Raw genomic sequence first — 22,916 nt, 5'->3', positions numbered from 1 at the left:
ATGTCAGAGGATGATAAGTGTTATTAGATAAAATTAAGCAGGGAAGGGGGATGGGAAGTGCTGGCCTCAGTCCTCTCTGACAGGCACCTACAACAAGGGGCCTGTGTACCCTCCCCTCAGCCCCACGTCAACAACGCCTGTGCCAATCTCTCATTAAAAGGTCTGCCCCTTCCCTGATATTGCCATAGCCTCCTCTTTAGACCAACTCCTACTAAAGTGTTCTGGAGGTCCAAGCAGTTTCTAATGAGTCAGATGAGCAATTTAAAGGGAAAAACCTGAAATTCCTTCCTCAGTGCCCACCTTAGAGGGTGGAGGTGGAGAGCTTTCCCTTGTATTAATAACTTCTCTGTATCTTTCCAGTATCTTCTTCTCCTCCTCCTCCTCCTCCTCCTGTAGTCCTTGCTTAAGCCAACCCCTTACCACCACCTCCCTCAGAAAGTTCCACCCCTCCTCACACACAAAATGAGCAGTTTCCCTCTAACCACTTGTCAAAGGAGTCTGGTCCCGTCACCAGGGGGACAACAATAAATACCCATTTTCTAGGATTCCCACCAGTAAGACTGAAGTCATTTTGCTCTTCAATTATCAAGTGTGCCCCAAATGTCATTTTCATCCAAGAAAAACACTGTCCAGCCTCCAACGAGGAAAACATATTCCTTCTGTTCCCACAGCTTTCACGCTGACCCTTAGAGATAGTAACATGTTTACACAGAGCTTAACTCCATTCTGGACTGCCTTGAACATGCAAAGGACAACTATTTGGGCCGAGAATGTCTCTTTGAGTCATTGGGGTTGAAAATTTCAGTTCCCCTAACAGATGTTTTCAGATTCCTAGATTTCTCCCATACTAAGAAATGCCTGGGGAAGAGGAGTTGAAGGCAGGGGAGATGTGCTTCCAATTTACTCTATCACATCAACGGTGACTTGACTTTGGGTTTTCTGACTTCAAATTCCATTTTCTTTCCATGAACTCTGGTTAGACAACTCCGTAAATTCTCTCATATATGATGCATAATTCACTTCACTCAACCACAGTATGCAATAATGACACCATGCAATTTGGAAGGGAACAAGGGAAGGAAAGAAGGTGACTTGGGGGACTCATCAATCACTTTGGTGGATTCCCTAGGCCAGTGGTTCTCATCCAGGGACAACCTACCCATCCTACTCATTATCACAACTGGAGAGGGTGTGCTACTAACATCTAAAGAGTAGAATCCAGGGATGTTCCCAAACATGCTACAATGCACAGGAAAACCACCCACAACTAAAAATGTCAATAGTGCCAAGGTTGAGAAACCCTGTTTTATTTAGGTTTTGCCCTGTTCTCAAATGGCCTTTCTCCAGCCACTAATCAGGCACTAGCATTTCACAGTACAAAAGAGGAAGAAGGAAAAGGTAGAACAAATTTGTTATATATAAACAACCCTGGTTTTGGAAAAAAAAAATCCAATTAGGAAGAAAGTTGAAACCCTCTAAAATTTGTTTAATGTTTTTAAGTTATTATTCATATCTTAAATTATCCCTGCTGCCTGGTTGCCATGGGAAATAAATTATAAATTCCTCAACGAAGCATCAGTGTCCTTCCTAGACAGCCCAGGAAAGTAGGTGGGATTTACCCAGCTTCCCCATTTCTCCTTGAGCTGGCACATAACTCACATAAGATGAGAGGCTTGAGGGGAGGGCTATCACCCTATGTCCCAGTTCTGCTCTGGCTTCAAATCTAATCTTTGGACCTTTACTCCCACTAGACATGTGCCAGCAATAAAGCAGGTTAATTCTGGGCCAGCCTCAGGGTTTAGCTGCTCTGCCTAGGTTAGGGTCGGTCTCATCTTAGTCAATAGTCAAATGCCAAGTCTGATTCCCAGGGCACAGTGCTAAGGATTGTGTAGGCAAATAAACAGGGTGTTCCATTTACTTCTGTCTTTGAGCCTAGAAACACGATGAGGATACTTCTAGACTTGACTGTAGCCACCCATTAAGGATCAAGAAAGAGGTCAGGGGGTGCACAGGTGGCTCAGTCGGATAAGTCTCTGACTTTGGCTCAGGTCGTGATCTCACAGTTTATGATTTCAAACCCTACATCTGGCTGCCTGCTGTCAGGAAGCAGAAGGGGTCAAGGAGATCCCCTGGGTCAGTGATACATTCTCTGCTGCCTCAGTAGGACAGGTAGGAACTCAGCCTGACCATTCACCTAGGAAAAGTTTCAATGCTACAACATCAGATCGGCAGGTAATGGAGGCCTAGGGCAAGAATAGATTCCTAGCTCACTCCTGCCAAGGAGAAGGGGGTAATAAATCCCTCTTAGCATCTTTTAGCCCTATTTGAGTCACTACCCAGTCAATGCCTCAATGCCAACGTCTGTGACAGCCCCACAATCCTTACCAGCAATTAAAATTCCTAGCAAGATGCATAGGCTTTTTGAAGAATCACCAGAAAGTAAATCTCACACATTAGGATTCTACTTACATAGATCTTTTCAAGTTTGACCAGGGATAAGTCCTCTCGGGCACAGTCTATGAGAAAGGCAATCTTTCCATAAATATGTTGGAGATACCTATTATGCGCTTTGGAGGTAAAGACGATACTAAAATGGAGCCCTTGTCCTCAAAAGAGAGAGAAAAGAAAACTCCATTGGGGAAAATACAATATAGATCCTGACAGTGAAATCACCTTGTGTCAATGACACTGGTACAAGTCATAGGCTGGGAGCTACCTGAAGGATTAGACTATATAATCTAAAAGTTCAGGATTTCTGGCTACAAATAAGCCCGCAAGTAGGCCTTCCTTGAAAGACCTCTGCCACAAAACATCAACAACAGCTTAATTTTGTCCCAATTATTCTTAAACTTGAAACCTAATATATTCTAAAATACCTTGTAGTATGCCTCTTGTTTTATTACTGGCTTACTCCCTGTCTGATTTCATGTGGTTTTACTAAGGTTTTATACATTCAGATGGTACTTCATGGAGGTGTAGCTGATCTTTGTTGGTATGGTGCCTAAAATTTCAATTATGGTCCCAGCATTGAGTAAATGCCAAAGACTCTGCCCTAAAGAACTGACAAATGACTGAGACACAAGCTGCTACTCTAGGCAGTAGGGGTAAAACATGCCCTTTAATCTTTGGATGCCAGTCCACAGGCTCCCCACCCCTTACACACACACACACACACACACACACACACTGGTAGTTCCTCAGCCCTGATAATTCTAGTCCTCTTGCCCCTGTCCTGGCATTCTTGACCAGCTTTCTTCACCAGATTCACTTTCTAAACAGGATGTTGCAGACACTGCCTCTTTATAGGTATGACACGTAGGTAGGATCACTCTTTATACCAGGCTCCTCAATCTACAAAAATACCATTAAAATTACAGAGATAAAAACTAATACCTAAAAAGAGTGAACTGACAGCACTAATAAGTAGAGAAAAGAACTACTTTCCCGCTTCCCTTTCTTTAAACCATAAGCCTATCACAAGCACTCCCAACTGACCTTCCACATGGCCAGCCCAGAGTCACCCTACCTTCCACAGCAGAAACCCCAGAGAGAAGGGAAACCAACTCATTACATCTTTCCCAGTTACCTCCCAAGTACAACTAGAATGCCTTTATCCTATTCAACAGACCCACCTACTCACCTAAGGATTTTTCCTATATTGACTTGTCTAATTAAAATTAGTGCCAGAAAAGCAAGAAAATGGGGGGGGGGGGGAACAGGGATTGGGAGAAGGCCTAGAAAGACACACCTTGTGGTCTCATGCTCAGGTGTGCTGGGACCTCAGCAGTAGGACAGCAGGGAGGGAAGAGTAAGCCAGGATGGAACAAGGCTATGTCAAGACTTAACCCCTCGAGGAGAGTCAGCAGATGAGTTCCCAATATCCAGGAGAAGGACAATCTCTGGACCCTCTGGATAGCAGAGTAATCCAGGTGGGAAAGGGGAAGGTGCAAGAGCTTTACTTATAGTCAGGCCTTAGGTGCCATCACCCCCAGGTTAAAAAGGCTTCAGCCATTGGACAAGGGCAAGAGAGAGAGGCCACTTCTCAGGGAGAGGGGACTCATCAGGGCCAAGCAGGTTGACAGGGCCCCAGCTAAGCTACTTAAGGTTTATTACAAAGCCCCAGCCCAATAACAACAACAAAAAACAAGATGGCAGAGGGAAGGCTGCAGAGGTAATACTACTACTCAGAGGTAGTACCAGCAGGGAGCAAGAGCCAAGTCACTGGGACACGGAGGATAGAGAATGGGGAGTGGAGATTGGAGGTGTCAGCCGCTGCAGCTGTCTAGGCTAAGACAGATGGGAACACATACAGAAAGGCAAATGACACTTTTTTTCTTTTAAGTTTATTTATTGTGAGAATGAGAGTGTGTGAGAGTGCGGGGGAGGGGAGGGAGAGAATCTCCGGCAGGCTCTGCAGTGACAGAGGGCTCAACCTCATAAACCCTGAGATCATGACCTGAGCCAGAATCAAGAGCCGGAAGCTTAACCAACTGAGCCACCCAGGCGCCCCCACAAAGACAAATTACAACACACACACACACACACACACACACACATACACAATAGAGGAAAAGAAGCCTCAGTGGTAGAAAGCAGGATCTTGGAGAAAGACAGGAGCTCAGGGCTCCATGTTGAGCAGAAAATGAAAGCAAAGACAGAAGCCAGTGGCTTGGGATTTATCTAAAATATGAAGATGCAGACACCTTTGGAGAAGAGAGGAGGCCTGGCGTGTCATTGTGACTTTAATAGTGGTAATAAGCCTGTGGTTTTCCAGTCTTGGATTCACTCACCCACACAGAGAGAATATATTTTTCCTCTATGACAAGAAAATTGAATCTATCTTTCAGTCTAACCGATCTGAGGTATAAGTGAAAAATAAGACTGTGTTCCGTCACCTTCAATCTTTCTCTTCACTCCGAGATAGGTCCTATTATTTTCCTTTATTTTTTCAAGCGGGAGAGAAGTGTTAATGGATGAGACATCAGTTATTCAGCCCTGAGATCTGGGAGGGCCTGGGTTTCGTGTCTCAGCCCCAGCATGAAAGTCAAATTGCCTCTGTGGGTGGATAGGCTGGGAGGTGGGGGTGGGGAGAGAGGGGCGGTGTGTGGGGAGAGAGAAGAAATAACCCCCACCGGTTCTGGGCCTGTAATTGATGTTTGAAAAGACTCTGGATGAACTCACATATAGCACTTAACACTTTCATTCTTTTTTTTTAAGTTTTATTTTATTTCTTTTAGTAATGTCTACACCCAATGTGGGGTTCAAACTCACAACCCTGAGGTCAAGAACTGCATGCTCTTCTCACTGACTTAGCCAGGCACCCCCATCTTTATTCTTATGTACCTCTTTAACCTGCACCAAAAAATAAATGTAGGGTATATCTACTAATTAGGGCTCAAATAAGGTATGCACTGGTCTGTGAAGGGATATGATGTACTGTCCTTTCCCATCCAATGGCCACCCAAGCTCTTTTGTAGGCTTTCAGTCTAATAAACCGCAGGACAGTGCATGGTCAGAACTTAAGACACACAGAATGTCCTGGCAGGTCCTTAGCATGGGATAATTGGGCAGATAATTGGGTTACATAAAGTTGAAAAGAAGGGTTTGATCAATTACCATCTTGAATGCCCTCTGTGCCCCAGGGGAACTTAGCATCTCATATCATTGCCAGGAGAAAGCCACCACTCCACAAGTCCTTTGTCAGTGGCGTTTCAGTCTGTATGGTACCTTTGTATCCTTCTACCTAGGTTCCAAATAAGGTCAGGCCTTTCAGGGCCTGCCCTAGTCACTCCAGAAGATCGAGATGGGAGTAAAGTCCCTAGGGCCACTCCCCAGCTCGGTCTGAATTTGTAGGGCGCTCAGAAAGAAAGAATGCACAGGTGTTCTTCAAGAGCAATGCTGAATGAAAAATCGGGGGAGGTCCCTGGCAGTGCTCCCCTTCTGCAGGAGAGACATGGTCACCCACAAGTGTGTTTCATTGGCTGCTAGATTTGAATATGTACAACACACCAGACCTCTCTGTCTTCCAGGTCAGCTGAATAAGGATGTGACCTATGCACATTTCTACTCTTTCCTGAACTGTCTCCAGGTGAGCCCACACTGACCTGTTCCAAGGCCACATTCCCTGTTACAGGCCTTGTTCCTCTGTCATCAAAGTGGTGTTTTCTTACTCTCAGGTCAGCCCCTGCCACAGCTGGATGTCCTCCAACAAGACACTCCGGAATCTCACTTCAGAGGTAGGACTGTAGTAGGTCTTTTGATGCCATCTTTGATTATTCCTTCCTGGTGTTTACTGCAGCATTTCTGCTGGGAATGGGATTTGGGCAGGGCAATGGCCTCCAAGCTGATGAATAAAAATGTCAACTTCTAGGGTTCTTGAGAAGTCGAGAGAATGTGGGGTGCCGTGTCTCTCTCTTTCTGCCTCGCTCTGGGTCTTTGGCTCTTGCTGTGTCTCTCGGTCACTGTCTCTGTGTGTGCCTGCCTCTCTTGTGCATGCATGTACACACATACACCCCTCTTGAAGCTGGTCATAGGCGTATTTGTAGGAATAGAGAGAAGTGAGCAAGGATAGGCCCATGTATGACTGGTGTTCTCCCAAGGTACATGAGGACCAGGTACTTGATAGCCTTCCTCTCTTCTCTGATGGAATCCATGGTTCATACACTTCTTTCACTGATGGTGAATAATCTCTTTGTAAGAGATTTATTGTTTTTTTTTTTTGCAAAAGAAGTATATTTCAATTTAAAAAACTTGGAGAATGTAAAAAAGCACAAAGAATATCAACACAAATGACCCCAAATCCCACCACCCAAAGTCAATATGTATGTATGTTTTTCCAATATTACCTTCATAGATATTTTGGGGGTTTTGCCTACATAGTATCAGAATACACATATTGTTTTGTGCCTTCTAACATTCATAAGTTATTCTCCACATCATAATTTTATAATCATTTTAAAGTATACCATATATGAATATACCATGATTTATTTCTCACCTTAGTGTTGGACATATAGGTTGTTTCCAATTTTTCAATATGAAAAATAGCATTGTGATGAACCTGTGTGTGTATATATTTTTTTCTATACCCTGTCTATTTCCTTCAGACAAATTCTTAGAAAAATTATTGGGTCAAAGTGTATGCCAGATTTAAGGGTTTGATCCCTATTTCCAAATTGCTCTCTGGAAAGTTTAAACGAATTGACATTCTCAGTCACCTCTCCCGTAGCAATATTCTGTATTATCATGATTATTCATCTTTTCTTTGCCAATCCCATGGGAAAGAAGCGGTATCTTATTACTTTAATTTTCACTGATTTATTCCTAATGAATCTTAACAGTTTTGTGTCTTCGTTAGCCACTTGTACATGACTAGACTGTAATGTGCAGAGCAACCCACTGCTGAGGGCTTGGAGTGAGGGTGATGATTATCAATTTCTTTGTTCTGCCTGAATTGTCTCACTGAAGTGTAGGCTTTACAGAATTCTCCCTGTTTCTTTTATATTCAGAGAGCAAAACAACTCTCCAATACACTGAAAAATATTGCAACCAGCCAGAAATTTACGAACTTCGATCTTTTCTATGCAGATTTTGACTTCCAAGAAGGTAAGTTTTGCTGGAAGGAGGTGTTGGCACAAGACAGAAGTAGCAGCTACAATTTAGAGCCTGACTGGGCAAAGTGTTTGTAAGGCAACAGGCAGTAGGTTGGGTGGGGAGGCTCCTGTATGTTCTGACATACTAATAGCTCTGCGTATTAGAAAAAGGTGAAGTGTGAGACCCTCTCTGGGAGAGTGGAAGTTTATCATCACCTATTCATTTCAGCATCGTTTTAGAATTCCTGAAGCAACAGAGCCAATGACCAGTGGGAAACAAATTTGGGCCAGGAGCCAGCAGATCAGTGGAATCACCTAACTCATTCTTGCCTGTTTACCAATGCCTTGCTTACCTAAAGATGAGTGTGGCAGAAAAGAGGGATAAGGCGGTGCCTCCCAGATGCACATGAAATTACCTACAGACTCAATAGCAGTGCAGACTCCCAGACCCCACACATGATGTAACTTATGAGAGTCTTTAAGGGAGGGACCTCAGATTTGCTTGTGGTAAAGTGGACAATCCATATCCCAGCTTTTTGGAAAGAATATCACTGTTTCTTTCCTAGCATTCTGTCCAGACACTGGGGTCACTGATGGACGGCCATGCAAAAAATAGGCATGATTATCAGAGCTACTGATTTATCCTTTACATCTTGACTCTGAAAAATTGTTATTTATTGACTTTATTCCTCTCAGCCTCGTTTTCATTGCTAAGCACTTGTTATACAAGAGAAAAACCTCCTGTTGATTGACTGCCAGCTGAGATGATGCTAATGGAAAGCTTTACAGCGTATGCAAATGATGGAAGGTGTCTCATCCAGAGTTTATCATCTCCATCTCCCCACCACCAACAACCCCAGCCCCAGCATCTGGGATGAAGCAGATGGCCATCATGAATTATCAAATTTTACATTAGCTGACAAGTACTGCATTGCACACTCTAACGCTTCAAGTCTGAACATCTTTTCAACAGGACTGATCTCCCTTAACTAGATTTCCTGCCCGGGTGATACATAATTCTCTCATGGGGAGAGACATTTTGATAAATAACCTCTCATTAAAATGCAGAGCTAAGGACTCATTAATGAATTCCTGGTGTAAACAAATGCACCACCAAGTGATCTTTGATGATCATCAACCTTGAATATAGATAAAGTTATTAAAAATATAATAATGTCTAACATTCACATGGGACTTTTCATTTTCCAAAGTAATCTCTAGCTCTGTCGTTTATTGTCTTTGGGAATGTAGGCAGTTCCCTGAACATGTCTAAACTCTCCTTTCCAGACCTGGAACTGGGGGTACCATATCTTCATAACAGATCTTTGTGATGATTATATGAAATAAATGTGCAATTCTCCTAAGTGCTGTGCCTGGTACACACATAGTCAGTGCCCAGGAAAGAGCACCGTTCCCTCACACCCTTGCTACTCAATGTGGGGTTCAGAATGAGCAGCATCCACACCACCTGGGCTCTAGTTACAAATGCAGGGCTCCCAGGCCTGCAGTCTTTTTTTTTTCAATATATGAAGTTTATTGTCAAATTGGTTTCCATACAACACCCAGCGCTCATCCCAAAAGGTGCCCTCCTCAATACCCATCACCCACCCTCCCCTCCCTCCCACCCCCCATCAACCCTCAGTTTGTTCTCAGTTATTTTTTTCAATATATGAAGTTTATTGTCAAATTGGTTTCCATACAACACCCAGTGCTCATCCCAAAATAAACCAGCATCTTAATGGTCACAAGAAAATCTCCCTGCTCCTTTCAGTGCTGTATTTGAGCTGACTGTTGCATCACAAATATCCTCATTTTTTCCTACAAAATTTACATGTCCACACCCTGTGGCAGAGCAAATTGCAACTGAGGGTCCCTGTCTTTTGAGGGACAGGCATGAGATCTATCTGTTCTCCACTCTGACAGCCTCAGTCCCACCGTGAAAGGCTATTGCTCATCTCCAAAGACTCTTTTTTGTCTCTTGCTGACTCATCCTCTCACTGGTTATAAGCTAAACAGAGGAAGCAATTTTTCCTTCCTTCAGGAAATGCCAGCTTGAGCAGGTGATGTCCTTTTTCTTTGTCTGTACCACACCTCCCAAACAGAGGAAGGAAAATGCTGCTTGGCCGACAAGGCCATTTTTACACTGACAGCTTAAATATACCACCTGCCCTCAGTTTCCAAGACAACTCAATTGGAATAAACTGGGTTCTTATTTCTTCCCATGTGTATGTTTGTAAAACAACCAATGACTTCACGGTACTGACCAGAGCTCAGATTTCTTGTTTTAAATATCTACCAGTGTTACTGTTCATCAAGATGCTATCAAGTGTTTTGTGACTCTTCCTCATTGATTTCTATTGCATCTTTGAAAAGCTGGTCATTAGCAGAGTTACTTTGACTTTGCAGATACAGAAAATACGTTATGCACCAAATCCTGAGAGATCATTCATGATCATTTAAGAAGCTTCATTCGGGTCTTCTGAGCAAATAGCAATTTGTTTACCTATTTTTAATTATGGTCCCAAGTAAGAGGAAAACAGACCACCTTCCCATGCTGCCCCTGCTTGGAACTCCACCTCTAAAATCAGCGAAGAAATAAGACCACTGTCTGGTGTTGCATTCATTCTAAGAAAGCAAAATTTCCCCCTGACATAAACAAATGTAAAAGGGTCACTCTGTCTAACACTGGGCACAACACAGGTAAAACCTTAGCCTCTTGCCTGTGAGTTATCGATTCTCCCTTTAAGTGTTATAAAACTGATGTCTGCAGATGTGCAATGACTGGTAACCCTTGCAGACACAATAATCATGTGAGAAAACAATGGTTTTCACTCTTAATAGTCTGATCGTAGCCTTGGTAACCTGTGGCATTTATTTTAACACTTACTGGATTATTCTATATGCTAAGCCAGTTCTTCTAAAGTTGGACTCCCTCGTAGCGGTGAGGGATGGGGACTTGTGCAGCAGCAGGAACATGTTTCCTGGAAGGAAGGAATATGTTGTCACTGACTCCCAATAAAATCCAGATGCAAAATATGAAGGAATGGCTCAAGGGCAGCCATTTTGCCAGGAAAGAAGACAACAGAAATTGGTGATCCTGTGTCTAGGGATTGAAACCACCAGCAGGAATTTTTCCCTGAGCTCTGAGAAGAGCAGCAGTATTTGCAGCCCCTCAGAGTACAGGAATTGGATAGCAAGCAGGGGTGGCACACTGTGATATTAGGACTAATTACAAAAGCAGCAATGTACTGATTTAGCTCTGGAACAAGCTTCACTTGCCCAGTCAAAGCTTCCAGTAGAATTTTCATTCCTTCCCTTGGGGTGAGATGAGGGGCATGGGGGAACGAAGAGAGCGCACATCCCTGCTCTTGAGTCTTTGTCAGGTGGAGGGGGAAGAACTGGAAAAATCTATGTCTTGCTCCCCTCTCTGGACAGCAAGGAAGTGAAGGTATTGGTGATGCTGGGAGCAGTACATTTCAAATATTTATTTCTGGAGGCTCTCTAGGGACTTGGAATTTCCTTGAGGAGTTCTTCCTGGCTGTGTAGTATTACACTGTAGAGTTAATGGTGCTGTTGCCTTGGAGCAACTGACATTCTTGGTCTCTTACTCCTGTTGAAGGGCAGTTTTATTGCTTTTCATCACTTTGGGGCTCATAATATTTCCTCTGTTGCCATACTCACTCTAAATGTGATGTTGAGATAATTTTATGTAATTATATTTCTGGGAAACTATGACTTTTAATGGTGATTTCTTGACATACACAGGCAGTATCTGGAAATGGCAGCCTACATAAAGAGATGTTAACAAAATGTTTAATTTTCCCTCCTTTTCTTGCAATACTCACCCACTGAGAAATGAGGTAAATTTACATTGATGTTGAATATTTCAGAGCTCACCTTTTCTCACCACCCTCTTCACTGCACAAACCACCTTCACCTAATACCCCCACACATTTTCTTCCTGAGTTAGGAAAAAGAAGAAGACCATACAATGGGAAGATCATTTCCATTCAGAAAGCCTCCAAACAGAGATAATAGCCCAGAGCAGCCACAATTGAGTAAGCATCGCCCCAGGGGTGGTGGGCAGCTCTGACATTTTCCACTTGGTCCTTGCTCTCTAACATCGATGGCAGTCACTTGGTCACTCATAGAAGCATGCAGTTAATCCTCTGGTTGTGTGTGTGCCCTGCAGTGACAGAGGAGTGGCAGAAGAGAGGCGGGGAGCCCTGGCAGCTCATTGAACCAGTCGATGGATTCCACCCCAATGAGGTAAGTGCAATCACACAGCAGTGGCTGAAAGCTATATCTTGGGTTATATTTAAAATATAGTTATGCATCTATGTTTATCATTATCCCATTTTGTTCCAGAAAAAATTTGAGGTAATGTATTCACATGTGTAAAATAGAAGATTCAGTAAAATAAAGTGAAAATCAGAGTAAAAAGCCAATAAGAAATGATACCTGGCTTCCTCACTTAATGTCTACAGTTCATAAAATGTGTGCAGGGTGGTCCTGAGAAACTGCTGGTGAGAGCCTACAAAATCAGCTGTGTGGTCTAGGGACTGATGTAAAAAGAGTCATAAGTCATGGCCCCCATTAAAATAAATAAATACATACATACATACATGAATACGTAAATAAATAAATAAATAAATAAGTCACATACTCAAAAACAATCACAAGGATTCCTGGAAGAGAGACCTATGAGAAATTTCTTCTATGGATCTTTCCAGAAAGGACACTGAATGAGAGGAGAACAGTGTCCTTAGCAATATCCTGCAGTAAGAGCTGCTTCTTATCTAGGATTCCAAGGTACAATTCTAGAAAGTAGTTCTACTCTGGCCTCTTCCCAGAGCAAGGGGAGCTGGAGGGACTCTGTCCCTTCCTACCTCATGCTCTCCTTTATCCGAACTTCAACAAGGGAAGCTCCACTTTTATCTGTTATGCATACTAGATTTGCTCATGATGTTTCTTCCTTTAAAAAACAAATGAATAAGTATGGGGGTAATTCTGTCACTTTTCAAATTTTGAAAGCTGGCAATCCTTTGCAACTGTAGTCTTTCTGGCCTAGCCTTTGGTGGGTACGGTGTGGCAGTGACAAGGGTCTAAACCAGAGAAGCATCCTGGTGTGCTCTCCTCATGGCCCCTGTCTCAGTGGTCAGTTGGGCCACAGGGAGAGCTGGCCATCCCCTCAGGAGCTTGAATGAAATGCACTGTAGGCTCCAGGGAGCACCTACGGACAGGGCTGAGAACTGCCTCATTGGGAAAAACAAAAAAGTGCCGCTCCACTGACAGATGAATATACAGTGGAGTCCCACAAATGCTGGGAAAATTTAAAGTAAGCATTTAAATCTCCCTGTTTTCAACAACCAAAAATAAATAAATAAATAAATCTAAGTAATCCACCTCAGAATATCTAATTTTCCTGTGTCTCATTTGGATGAACTGATCCAACAGAATTATTGCCTAGGAATTGGCTAAATACTAGATTTCTTCTCCCCACAGAAATGATGACTTTCGTTATAGAGTAATTTTTAATATGGAGACTTTCTTTGTGGCAATAATTAGGTAGTGGTTCTTGTTATTCCCACAAGTCACAGAATTTTACCTTTTTGATTCTGTAGAGAATTGAGGATATAAAGAAATATAGAAGGAGTTAATTAGGAACAGACTAAAAAGCAGAGGGTCAAAAATAGCTTTGTTTTATCCTTCTGGACCTATTTGTCTGATCCATCAAAAGACCATCCTGTCCCTGACACTTAAAATAATATTAGGGTTCAAAGTGTGTCAAATTAAGGCTTTATCTTGCACTCAAACAGTTTTGCCTATAACTAATTATTGAGAACAGGGTCAAAAGCTGAAAACCGGGGGGGGGGGGCACCTGGTAGGCTCAGTTAGTAGAGTATGCAACTCTTGATCTCAAGGTTGTGACTTCCAGCCCCACGTCGGACGTGAAGCCTACTTCAAAATAAATAAATAAATAAATAGATAGATAGATAAATGAATGAATAACAATAAAAAAGCTGAAAATCGGTATGTGCCATAATTGTATGTTATTCCTGAGAGATTTGTTCACATGCTGGTAGTGGATGATGGCATGGTGGGGCCACATTGCAAGTGGGCACCAATGGGTAGCCACGATGAAAACCTGCCTATTCATCATGTATATTGAACTGAAGAGTCCAGACTGCAACGTGCCATCCAAAAATGTTTATTGAGTGCCCACCCCATATCAAACACAGTAAGAATTCAAGAGTGAACAAGAAACTGCCCCTGCCATCTAAGGAGATTATAGTATAGAGGGAAAGAATGACAAGTGAACAGATAATTAAATAGAAAGTGGTTGATGCTTCCATTTGTGCAAGCCCGGTATAATGGGAGCACTGTGAGGGATGGGAGAGAGGGGTGTTTGGAAGAGTTTTCAGAGGTGCCCACTCAGAGCTAAGACCAAGAGCTAGTCAAGTGCAAAGAAGAGGGAGGGTCTGCACAAAGTGTTCTGAGCAGAGAAAATGCACTGGCCAAGACCTGAATGAAAAAAACAAAAAAAAACAAAAAAAAAAACAGGGCATGTTGGAGGAAGTAAAAGTGCCGCAGTGAGGCCAGAACATAGAGTATGGGAGGGGGATTGAGAGAGAGGAATCAAGAGAAGTATTCAGAGACCAGATTACGTAACGCCTGTATGGGATTTGACCTTTTTCCTGTGGGGAAGAGGGAGCCACTGAAGGTTTTTAAGCAAGAAAGAAAAATAACCAGACTTGTGGTAGCATCCTGGAGAATGGTGCAGTAGGGCCCCACTAGAGGGAGGGAGACCATCTGGAGGAAGCTTCTGTGTGTGAGAGGTGATGGCCCAGGAGGAATAGGCAGAAAGAGAAAGGTTTGTATTGGAGTTCCATTCACAGTTGAGTCCACAGAACATGGTCGTTTATTGGATGTGAGGGTGAAAGAGAAAGAGATGCTTAGTGTAACACTTTTTATGACTTGAGAGATTGGATAGATGATTCTGTTGCTCACTGAGGTAAAGAACACACAGGATGGAGTGGTTTGAGGAGTTTGTCACATGTTGGACTCAAGAAGCCTACAGGACATCCAAAATGAGGATGTCCTTTTGGCAGATAATATGCAAGCTTAGAGCTCAGGAGGGGGTCTGGGTGGGAGCTGCAGATGCGAGCACAACAGGATAGACTTGTGACTTGAGGCCTTGAAGAGGAGCCTCTGGATGAACCTACAAACTCCCCTCCCAATGAAGCACCTTACAGCAGAGGCAGTGTTAATGGATCCTTTTAGATCCTTATGTTAATAGTTTAAAAACTAACACTTAAAATTGCCACACACACACACACACACACACACACACACAAGCACATGGTCCACAAAACATGGTCAGCTATGGGAGTCCACATCTTTTCCATCTTAAAAGAGCAAGATGGGCAATGTTGGTCTAAGGACCTCATGCTAATGGCATGGACAGAATACCAACCAAAGGAGTAGATTCAGGACTTGTTCAAATGCTGTCTCACCAATTCCTATCCAAGCAAAAACAGCTGGCCCTGGTCCCTTAACACCAAAGGGGGAACAGGTTTTATCTTATTGGCCTATTCTTCCTAAAATTCTGCTAGAGAAGCAGCGGAAGTGTCTAACCACTATTGACTCAACTTCTCCAATTTTCTTAGGAAGACAAGTTTAAGTACAAACATGAGTTGTGTTATGATTGATACATTATAATTTTTTAACCAAATTACATCCACCATCTTTGCTTATATTTTGATGGAAATAACCAGGCAAAGGAAAACTCCCAATATAGACTGAGAACTGCTTTATCTTTTCATCTCACTCCCCAAATGTAGAACCAGAAATTTAAAAAATAACTTCTTTAGTATGAGGGGGAGACATAGAAGGTTATAATGCTGGACATGATGGTTGATGGGGTTTGGTGGGTATGAAGGAGATGACTCACAGGATTGGACATTTGGATGAACAGAAATGAAAAATGCCAAGTCAAGGAACCCCAAAGAAGAAGGGGCAGATTTGAGCATTCTGAATTTGGGGTGCCTGCACAAAATCCAGACGGAATTGTCTAAATCAGCATTAGATCAAATTGATGGGTTCTGATCTCAGGACAGGGGCCCAGCTAGGGGACACAGGTTTGGAAATCACCAGCATCTAGTTGAGAACTGGAAGCACTCTCAAGGATAGATTGGGCCATGGGATCAAATTGTGGCCATTGCCCATTGCCTCCAGCAAGAGAAGATGTAGTGAAGAGGGGAAAATGGCAGCCAAACTGCTGACAAAATGCAAAGGAAGCCTGACTTATAAAAGAAATGATATTGCAAAGACCCAAGACCCAGGTCTGTGGCCTGTAGAAGCGGCAACAATTCTACCAGTTCAAATAATCACTTTTTAAAATATCTGCGAAGTTAAGCCTCTGAAGAGACACTTAGGAGATCTCTGCCTAAAACCAGACAATAGTAAATAAAAAATGCTGAAAGAGCCACAGACATACATCAAGTCCAGATTCCTTGACTACTCTGAGACCACTCAGCTAAACATACCTGACCCCTCCTGCCTTAGCAGCTTTGCTCAGCACAGCCCTCTGCTCTCATAAAGCCAACAGCAACTCAAACCATCCTCCTAAACCTCTCGTTGCAAGCAATAAAGTTTCCATGACATCATCTCCACCTTCTCTTGAGCCCTGGACCTTGTACAATACTAGAGTCAGACATAAGATAAATAATCAAAGGATTGGTTTTGCATTATATATATACTTGGTTTTAATATATATATATATATATATATATATATATATATATATATAATTGATTATTAAATGTTAATAGTCTTCAGGGGTTTGTTTATCTCAGCATGTAAGCCCCTGGGAACCCGAAGTCCTGAGCAGACTTATGGAGTTCCTCTAAGAAGGAAGCAATGTTGGTAGTGGGTAGAGTGGAGAGGAGGGCCTTCTGGGCCAGGGAACCCTCAAACCCAGTCATTTTAGGCTGGCCCTGCCTAGGCACCAGGTACCATATCTCTTCACTTTGCTTTCTACATGAAGCCAGCTAGTAGCAGTGCTTCTGGAATGACACACTGAGTCAGCACAGAGGGGCTAGAGCCGGGACTTTACCTTTTTCCTTACATGTAAGTATTTAAATCCATCTTACATCATTGTCATGTTGTCAGTTTACAAATTTAAAATTAATTTGGACCAAAGGTAACCAGGTCCAATAGACTGTGTTTGTGGGCAGATTAAGAGCCCCGAGAAGCAAAGCCATGCCTTCCCTGTGGTTAGTTAGGACTTCCCTGCAGGCGTTTAAAAAGCAATCTTACCAAAATAGCCCAGAAATGTTCTTCCTACAGGAAAAATAAATTCAGAGTGCATTTTTAACTTTGGTCTCATAAAACCCCAGAGTTAAATTTAGCCAGGGTTCAACTTAAAAGGGATCAGGGATGATAAGCTTTTGGTAAAACCTATGCAATCTTGCTTTGAATTGCATTTCTTCTTTTAAATATTGCAAAAAGGTAGTTACTGTTTAGGGTTTGATTTTATAGTTGTCTTACTAAAGAGTTCTATTTTTGTAGCAAAATACATGAAATTAGTTTATGAAACAGGCACGTGAAAGAATCCTGGATTATGTGCAGCAGTGACCACTGCTGGGCTTCTGCTGTGTCCAGATGTGTCTCATGAACTTGTGGGGTGGACCCCACACAGTTATGTTTGCTTGGAGGACCAGAGGCTCTCCTGGAGAGGAACTCAGCATAAGTATAAATGTGGTTGAGCAAAGAAGTGTGGCTCAATTTAAAAACTGTCATCAGAAGAGAGAGATTCTAAAAGCCATATGGTGGCTAATAGCAAGAATCCAATCAAGAAACTACACCAGTTTCCTCCCATCCTCCTCTCTCTGGACTCACACCTCAATCCTGAGAGATTCTGGGGCTACAGATAAAAACTGAAAGACCTGTTTTGCCAAACTCACATAGGACATTGGGGCATTAAGTCACCCTGCTTTGTTGCTCCTTTCATGAAAACCTCAAAGAGGAGCCTTTGCGGTGGACCCCTGACCACCACATGGATTTGGTAGCATGAGGACCCCTAAACAGCAGCAGCAGCAGCAGGTGGACAGATGCGTGGCAATATCCCACAAAAGCACTGAGGCTGCAGGTGTGCCTGCAAAAAAAGCACCGGTGCTCCTCAGATGTGGGCTTAGCCAGAGGAAGGGGCACACCTGCTGGAGTTGGCAGTGGTGTGTGGACCAGAGCAGCACTACCCATGCGGCAGCTATCTGGACTCACTGCAGCTGGAGCCTTGCAAGAGCATGCAGACAGCTGAGTCAACTGCAAAGGAAGAGACTCTGAAGGGCCTACCTCCGTTAACCAGAAAATCCCACTTAACTACAACCTCCTATTAGCTAGCCTTCTGCTAGACCAGATTTCATCCCATGCATGTGTTTGGTAGGGTTACTGAGCAAGGCAGCCTCTGAACCCCTTCCGTGCTGCAGAGGTTGTGTATGCTGGCAGGAGGAGGCTGTCCCTGTCCGTTGTCCTGAGGACAAATGTTAGGGAGATGTGTGACAAAAGTCTCCACCGGTGAAGTAAATTATCTTGCACCCATGTGATGGAGTACTGTGCACTGAATAAAAACAATGATGTAGATCTACCTTTAGTGACACAGAAATATGTTTGTAATATAAAGAAAAGTAAATAAAAGCAGATTACAGATTGTGGGGGCGATTATTCAAGTGTATGCATTTGTCAACACTCATGAAGCTGTTTATCACAGGAAGTTAATTTTACTGTGTGTAAATTATACCTCAGAAAGAGCAGATTATAAAATGATATTTACAGAAGGATTCAATTTGTGTGTGTATGTGTGTGCACGTGCAAGGCTCTACACCCACTGTTAACATTGGCTACCTCTATTATAATTACAGATGACTTTTATTGTTTTCTCTTTCTGCCTAATTGTCTTTTTAAATTTTTCTCCAGTGAATAGGTATTGCTTTACTATTTTAAACCATGACTAGGGAAGCACAGAAGAAGGTTCATGTTCAAGGAATGGCTAAGTTGGAGTAATGAGGGTAGAGGGTGACTGTGCCTTGCCCTGTGCATCATGGGAGTTATAATAGGAGGTTGGTTATAAGAGAAGCCCATGGTAGGTGCTCAGTAAATGTTTGTCACATGAGTGAATGATTATAGTGGGTCATTTTATCACAAGTCTCTAGTTTAATAATAGCCATGCCACTCCCACTTTAGACCCAATATATTAGCAGTGCACATTCATAAATATTTTCATCTCCATTAGAGTGACAGCCAACTAATTGCTTTCAAACCAGTTACCACATGCTGAAAGCTGATCTCCTTCCTTTTAACTTTCCTTTTCGTATCCTCACCCCATCTCCTCCTCTATTAATTTAGATTGGGAAATAACCACAAATGCCTTGGTTTCACATAATTGTTAAGAAGACAGCTTAGGTGTACCAAGTAGAAAGGCAAAAAACATAAAAGAAGAAGCAGTGATCTTTCACAGACATGGCAGCAGCCTCCTTCGTTGAGAAATAGCAGGAAAAACAGCCACAAGAGCTTCGAAGACACTGCTTAGCATGTGAGAGATGATCACCCCCTTCCCAGGAATCTGCTGGCTTGACAGTTAGCCTAGGGGGAGGGGTGGTATGAGTGTAGAGGGGTGTGTGTGTGTGTGTGTGTGTGTGTCTGTGATGTGGGGGAAGAGGGTGGATATGGTGTATGTGGTGTGATGTGATGTGTGTGGTGTTAGGGGTGTGTATGTGGTATGTGTATATGTGGTGGGTAGGTAGGGTGAGTTTCTATTAGACACCACATGGATATGATCAAGATTACATTGCTGGATAGATAGAATTTCGGGTATACCTCAGAAGGTTCAGGAATGTATTAAAATACTGGGGCTATTTAATGTAGCAACTAAGCCAGTTCTAGTTTTTTCTAACAACTGCTAAAACCTTACACACCATTTAGACCCAGAAAGGTCTTTAGACCGTTTGCTCTAGTCCGCTCATTTTGCAAGTGAGAGAATTGCAGCCCAGAGAGTAGAAGGGGGCTGCCAAACATCACACGGGGAGCTGGAGGCCCTGCCTATAGGAATGGTGAATGGGACCTGCCCTTTGGAGACAAAGTCCACATGCTTCTGAGTAAAGTTGGGGACATCCCTGAGCATCTGCCATGAATAATGTGTGCCCCCCCCTAAGGTCTTCAGCAATCACATTTATCTTTCAGTATTAAAAAACCCTTTGGAGATGTAGCCACCTAGGGCCTCAATACCTGGCCAGGCCCCATTTGCTAAATAAGGCATTATCTGCAGAGAAAGGCTCCTCATCGCAAGCATGTTAATGACAAGCCAGAGGATTGGACAACCAAGAATGTATCCTGCTAACATCACGAGTGAAGGGAGACCTGCTGTAAAACAAAGCAACCTGAGAGTGGGCATTAAGCTGGGAAAGCCAGAGACAGGCCTGTTGTGCATTAAGCCAATCATTGTTCACCCTGGCACCCCAGCCACACTCTTCGTGCTCACAGCCTGCTTCAACCCAGTGACCGTGCAGCCTCATCTCCCAGGCCCCCAGAGTTGCCCACCATGCCATTCTCTCCCACACCATCTGTCTTTACACACATTGTGTCCTCCACCAGGTGCAATGTTTCCCACATAATCCATCTTGGTGAACTTCCCTTGAAAATTCAGCTCTGCCATCACCCTCCTCAGAGAGGACCTGCCCCCCCTTCCCTGCCCCCCGCAGCAGAGTTGGCACCTCCTCCCCTTGCAGCCTCGCACAGCGCCCCCTGTGGGTTTGGTGGTGTCATTTTGCATGTCTGGTTCCCTGCCTAGACTGGAGTTCCTTGAAGGAAGGATCCATCCCAAGATCCAACCAAGACTGAGGCCTGCAGTCGGTATTAGCTGCCCACAGATAAATGAAAATGTGCACCTGCTGTCTGTTACTAAATAAAAAATCACCTCAAAGGTAGCAGCTCAAAATAATCCAGAACTCACAGTTTCTGTGGGTCAGAGTGCTGGCACAGTTTAACTGGCTCCTCTGCTCAGGATCTCACAAGGCTAACATCCAGGTGTGTCATCCGGGCCACGTCCTCATCCAGAGACTCACCTGAGGAAGAATTGACTTCAGAATAACTTGGGTTGTTGGCAGAATTCATTCATTTCCTTGTGGATGTAGGACTGAGGACCCAGCTTCTTGCTGGATGTCAGCCCCTTGCCGTGTGGACTTCCTGACGAGCCTTCTTACTTCATCAATCCCACAAGGAGAGTCTCCCAAGCAAGACTGCTAGCAAAGCAGAATCTTAGACAATGTTACATAATCACTGAAGTGACATCCATATCCCATGTTTAGAACCAAGTGATAGGTCCCACCCACATCAAGGTAAGAGGATCATACAAAGACACAAATGTAGGCATCATGGGGACCATTCTGGAGTCTGCCCACCATACAAAGAATACAATAAATCCTGCTGCTAAATTCTTTATTTTGTTGTAATTTTCCTTTTATTCCTCCTTTGGGTTCTCTCTTGCAGGTGGCTTTGCTGCTGTTGGCAGATCGCTTGTGGAAGAAAGTGGAACTTCATTGGCCCCAGGTTCTGGGAAAGGAGAATCCATTCAACCCTCAGATTGAACAGGTGTTTGGAGATCAAGGGGGCCACTGAGTGCCTTCAGGATATGCATTCCTGGAAAGCTCAGTGAGGCAAAAACTTGGGTAAATTCATTCAACAAATGGTTATAGGGCTGCCATTTAACAGACTCATTGGTTACTCCAGCAGCAACTTTGAAAAGTGATTTTCTCTGATTTTGGAGTATATCTAAATGACAGCATGATTCTGTGTGTTTCAAGGATCAGTTCCCTCCAATTGACCTTCCAAGTAACCTTTAATAAAGTGTTTTGGATGCCATTCCAAACAAGAGAGTGTGCCCTTTCACAGCTAATTGTTCTAAAAACAAACGAGAAGTCCAGCAGTGCTCGGCAACTTACCCCGGGTCTTGGTGTGCCAGGACTTGTCCTTGCTCTGTTGCTGCTTCTTCAAGATGGCCAGCAAGTGGGTACTGCCCCTAGGGAGGCTGTGGCTGGCTGCCAAGGACTCTCACATCAGAGCACAAGACTATAAACACAAAATTAGGTACCGACTTGAATGTTTATTTAGAATGAGAAAAGAAATCACAACAAATTACAAATTTGTTTAAAATCCAGATGATTGAAAAATGTGACAATTTTTCTTTCTTTAAAATGTTTTCTTACTTTCTTTGGCTGCACAATCTCATCGTCTTTTCCCAGAACAATGATTTGGTGATATCATTGTCTAAAGAAAGGACAGAAAAGTGAAATGCCTTGCTTTTTAACTGATAATTTAGAAGAGTTTCTTGCAGCTCCACAATTCATTATTCGTAAAGTCATGTAAACTTTTAGAATTGTCACATTGGGAAGACCTCTATCCAATTTCTTTTGAGTAGGATCTGTTACAGTCACACTCCCTATTTGTAGTGTTGTTCAAGTATTGTTAAAGTTTTGTGTCCATATAAGCACAGGAATTCTGGTAAATTCTATTGCACACCATTCTCATTGGTGTGTCACCTCCCTTGCCCATATCTGATGCAGCCGTGGATTCAGGGGTCAGTGGGTGTATATCGAGACCCACATCACACTGCCAGCATCCCACCTCACATGAGCACATCTTCCCACATTCTGCCTTCAAAACTTGCTTGACAGAGCCCAGAGATGTGGGGCAGGTCTACCCCAGCGGTCCCAGGAAACCGTGAATAAATGCATCAGCATCTTCCTTTAGTGGTCAGTTTGGGAGGCATTCAGTGTGCTTCTCAGGGACAGAATCATCCCCTTTGTTCATGGCAATGATGCCTTCGATGGTGCCTTCTCCTGCCTACTATCACTCAGTGCTCCCTCATTCCTGCTTTCTTGGATGCTTCCCAAATAAAGCACCTGAACCTAAATCTTTGTCTCAATAAAGACAAAATTAAAATGTTGGTGTGTGTAGAATTGTGTATGCTTTATTATTGAATATATTCCTCATACGAATATACTTCTGTTTTGGTTTGGTTTTTTGTTTTTGTTTTCCCCCGCCCCTATACTTCTGTTTTGACTAGGCACCAATACAAACCAAATCTCCCACTCACTGTATACCATCCATTGACATGGACCAGCGTCTAGCTTTGTGCATTTCACGCCCTGTTTCTCCTCCATGACCCACACACTTCCCACGCTGGGAACTGTAGCATAATTTCATACTGTGATTCTGCCCATTGGCCCTGCACCTTTGTCACAATACTGATGGACAGTAGGGGCACGC

General features: G+C 43.3%; 1 protein-coding gene across 3 annotated transcripts in view; it reads left to right on the top strand.

The window, feature by feature from the left end:
• The window catches only part of AOAH (acyloxyacyl hydrolase), a 167,132-nt gene extending 144,539 nt beyond the window's left edge, over positions 1-22,593 (top strand). For 2 of the 3 annotated variants that reach the window (XM_047849273.1, XM_047849272.1), the window contains exons 18-22: positions 6,030-6,088; positions 6,177-6,236; positions 7,509-7,605; positions 11,785-11,861; positions 21,138-22,593. In XM_047849273.1, the coding sequence (XP_047705229.1) occupies positions 6,030-6,088; positions 6,177-6,236; positions 7,509-7,605; positions 11,785-11,861; positions 21,138-21,266 (422 nt within the window). In that variant the 3' untranslated portion in view covers positions 21,267-22,593. Of the gene's footprint in view, positions 1-6,029; positions 6,089-6,176; positions 6,237-7,508; positions 7,606-8,288; positions 9,187-11,784; positions 11,862-21,137 lie in introns of those variants that run through there. The other variant, XM_047849274.1, reaches the window with a different exon arrangement.
• The last annotated feature ends 323 nt before the right edge of the window (positions 22,594-22,916 follow it).

Source organism: Prionailurus viverrinus, chromosome A2 (genome assembly GCF_022837055.1).
Source record: "Prionailurus viverrinus isolate Anna chromosome A2, UM_Priviv_1.0, whole genome shotgun sequence".
NCBI lineage: Eukaryota > Metazoa > Chordata > Mammalia > Carnivora > Felidae > Prionailurus > Prionailurus viverrinus.
This window is presented reverse-complemented; position numbering and strand designations above follow the sequence as displayed.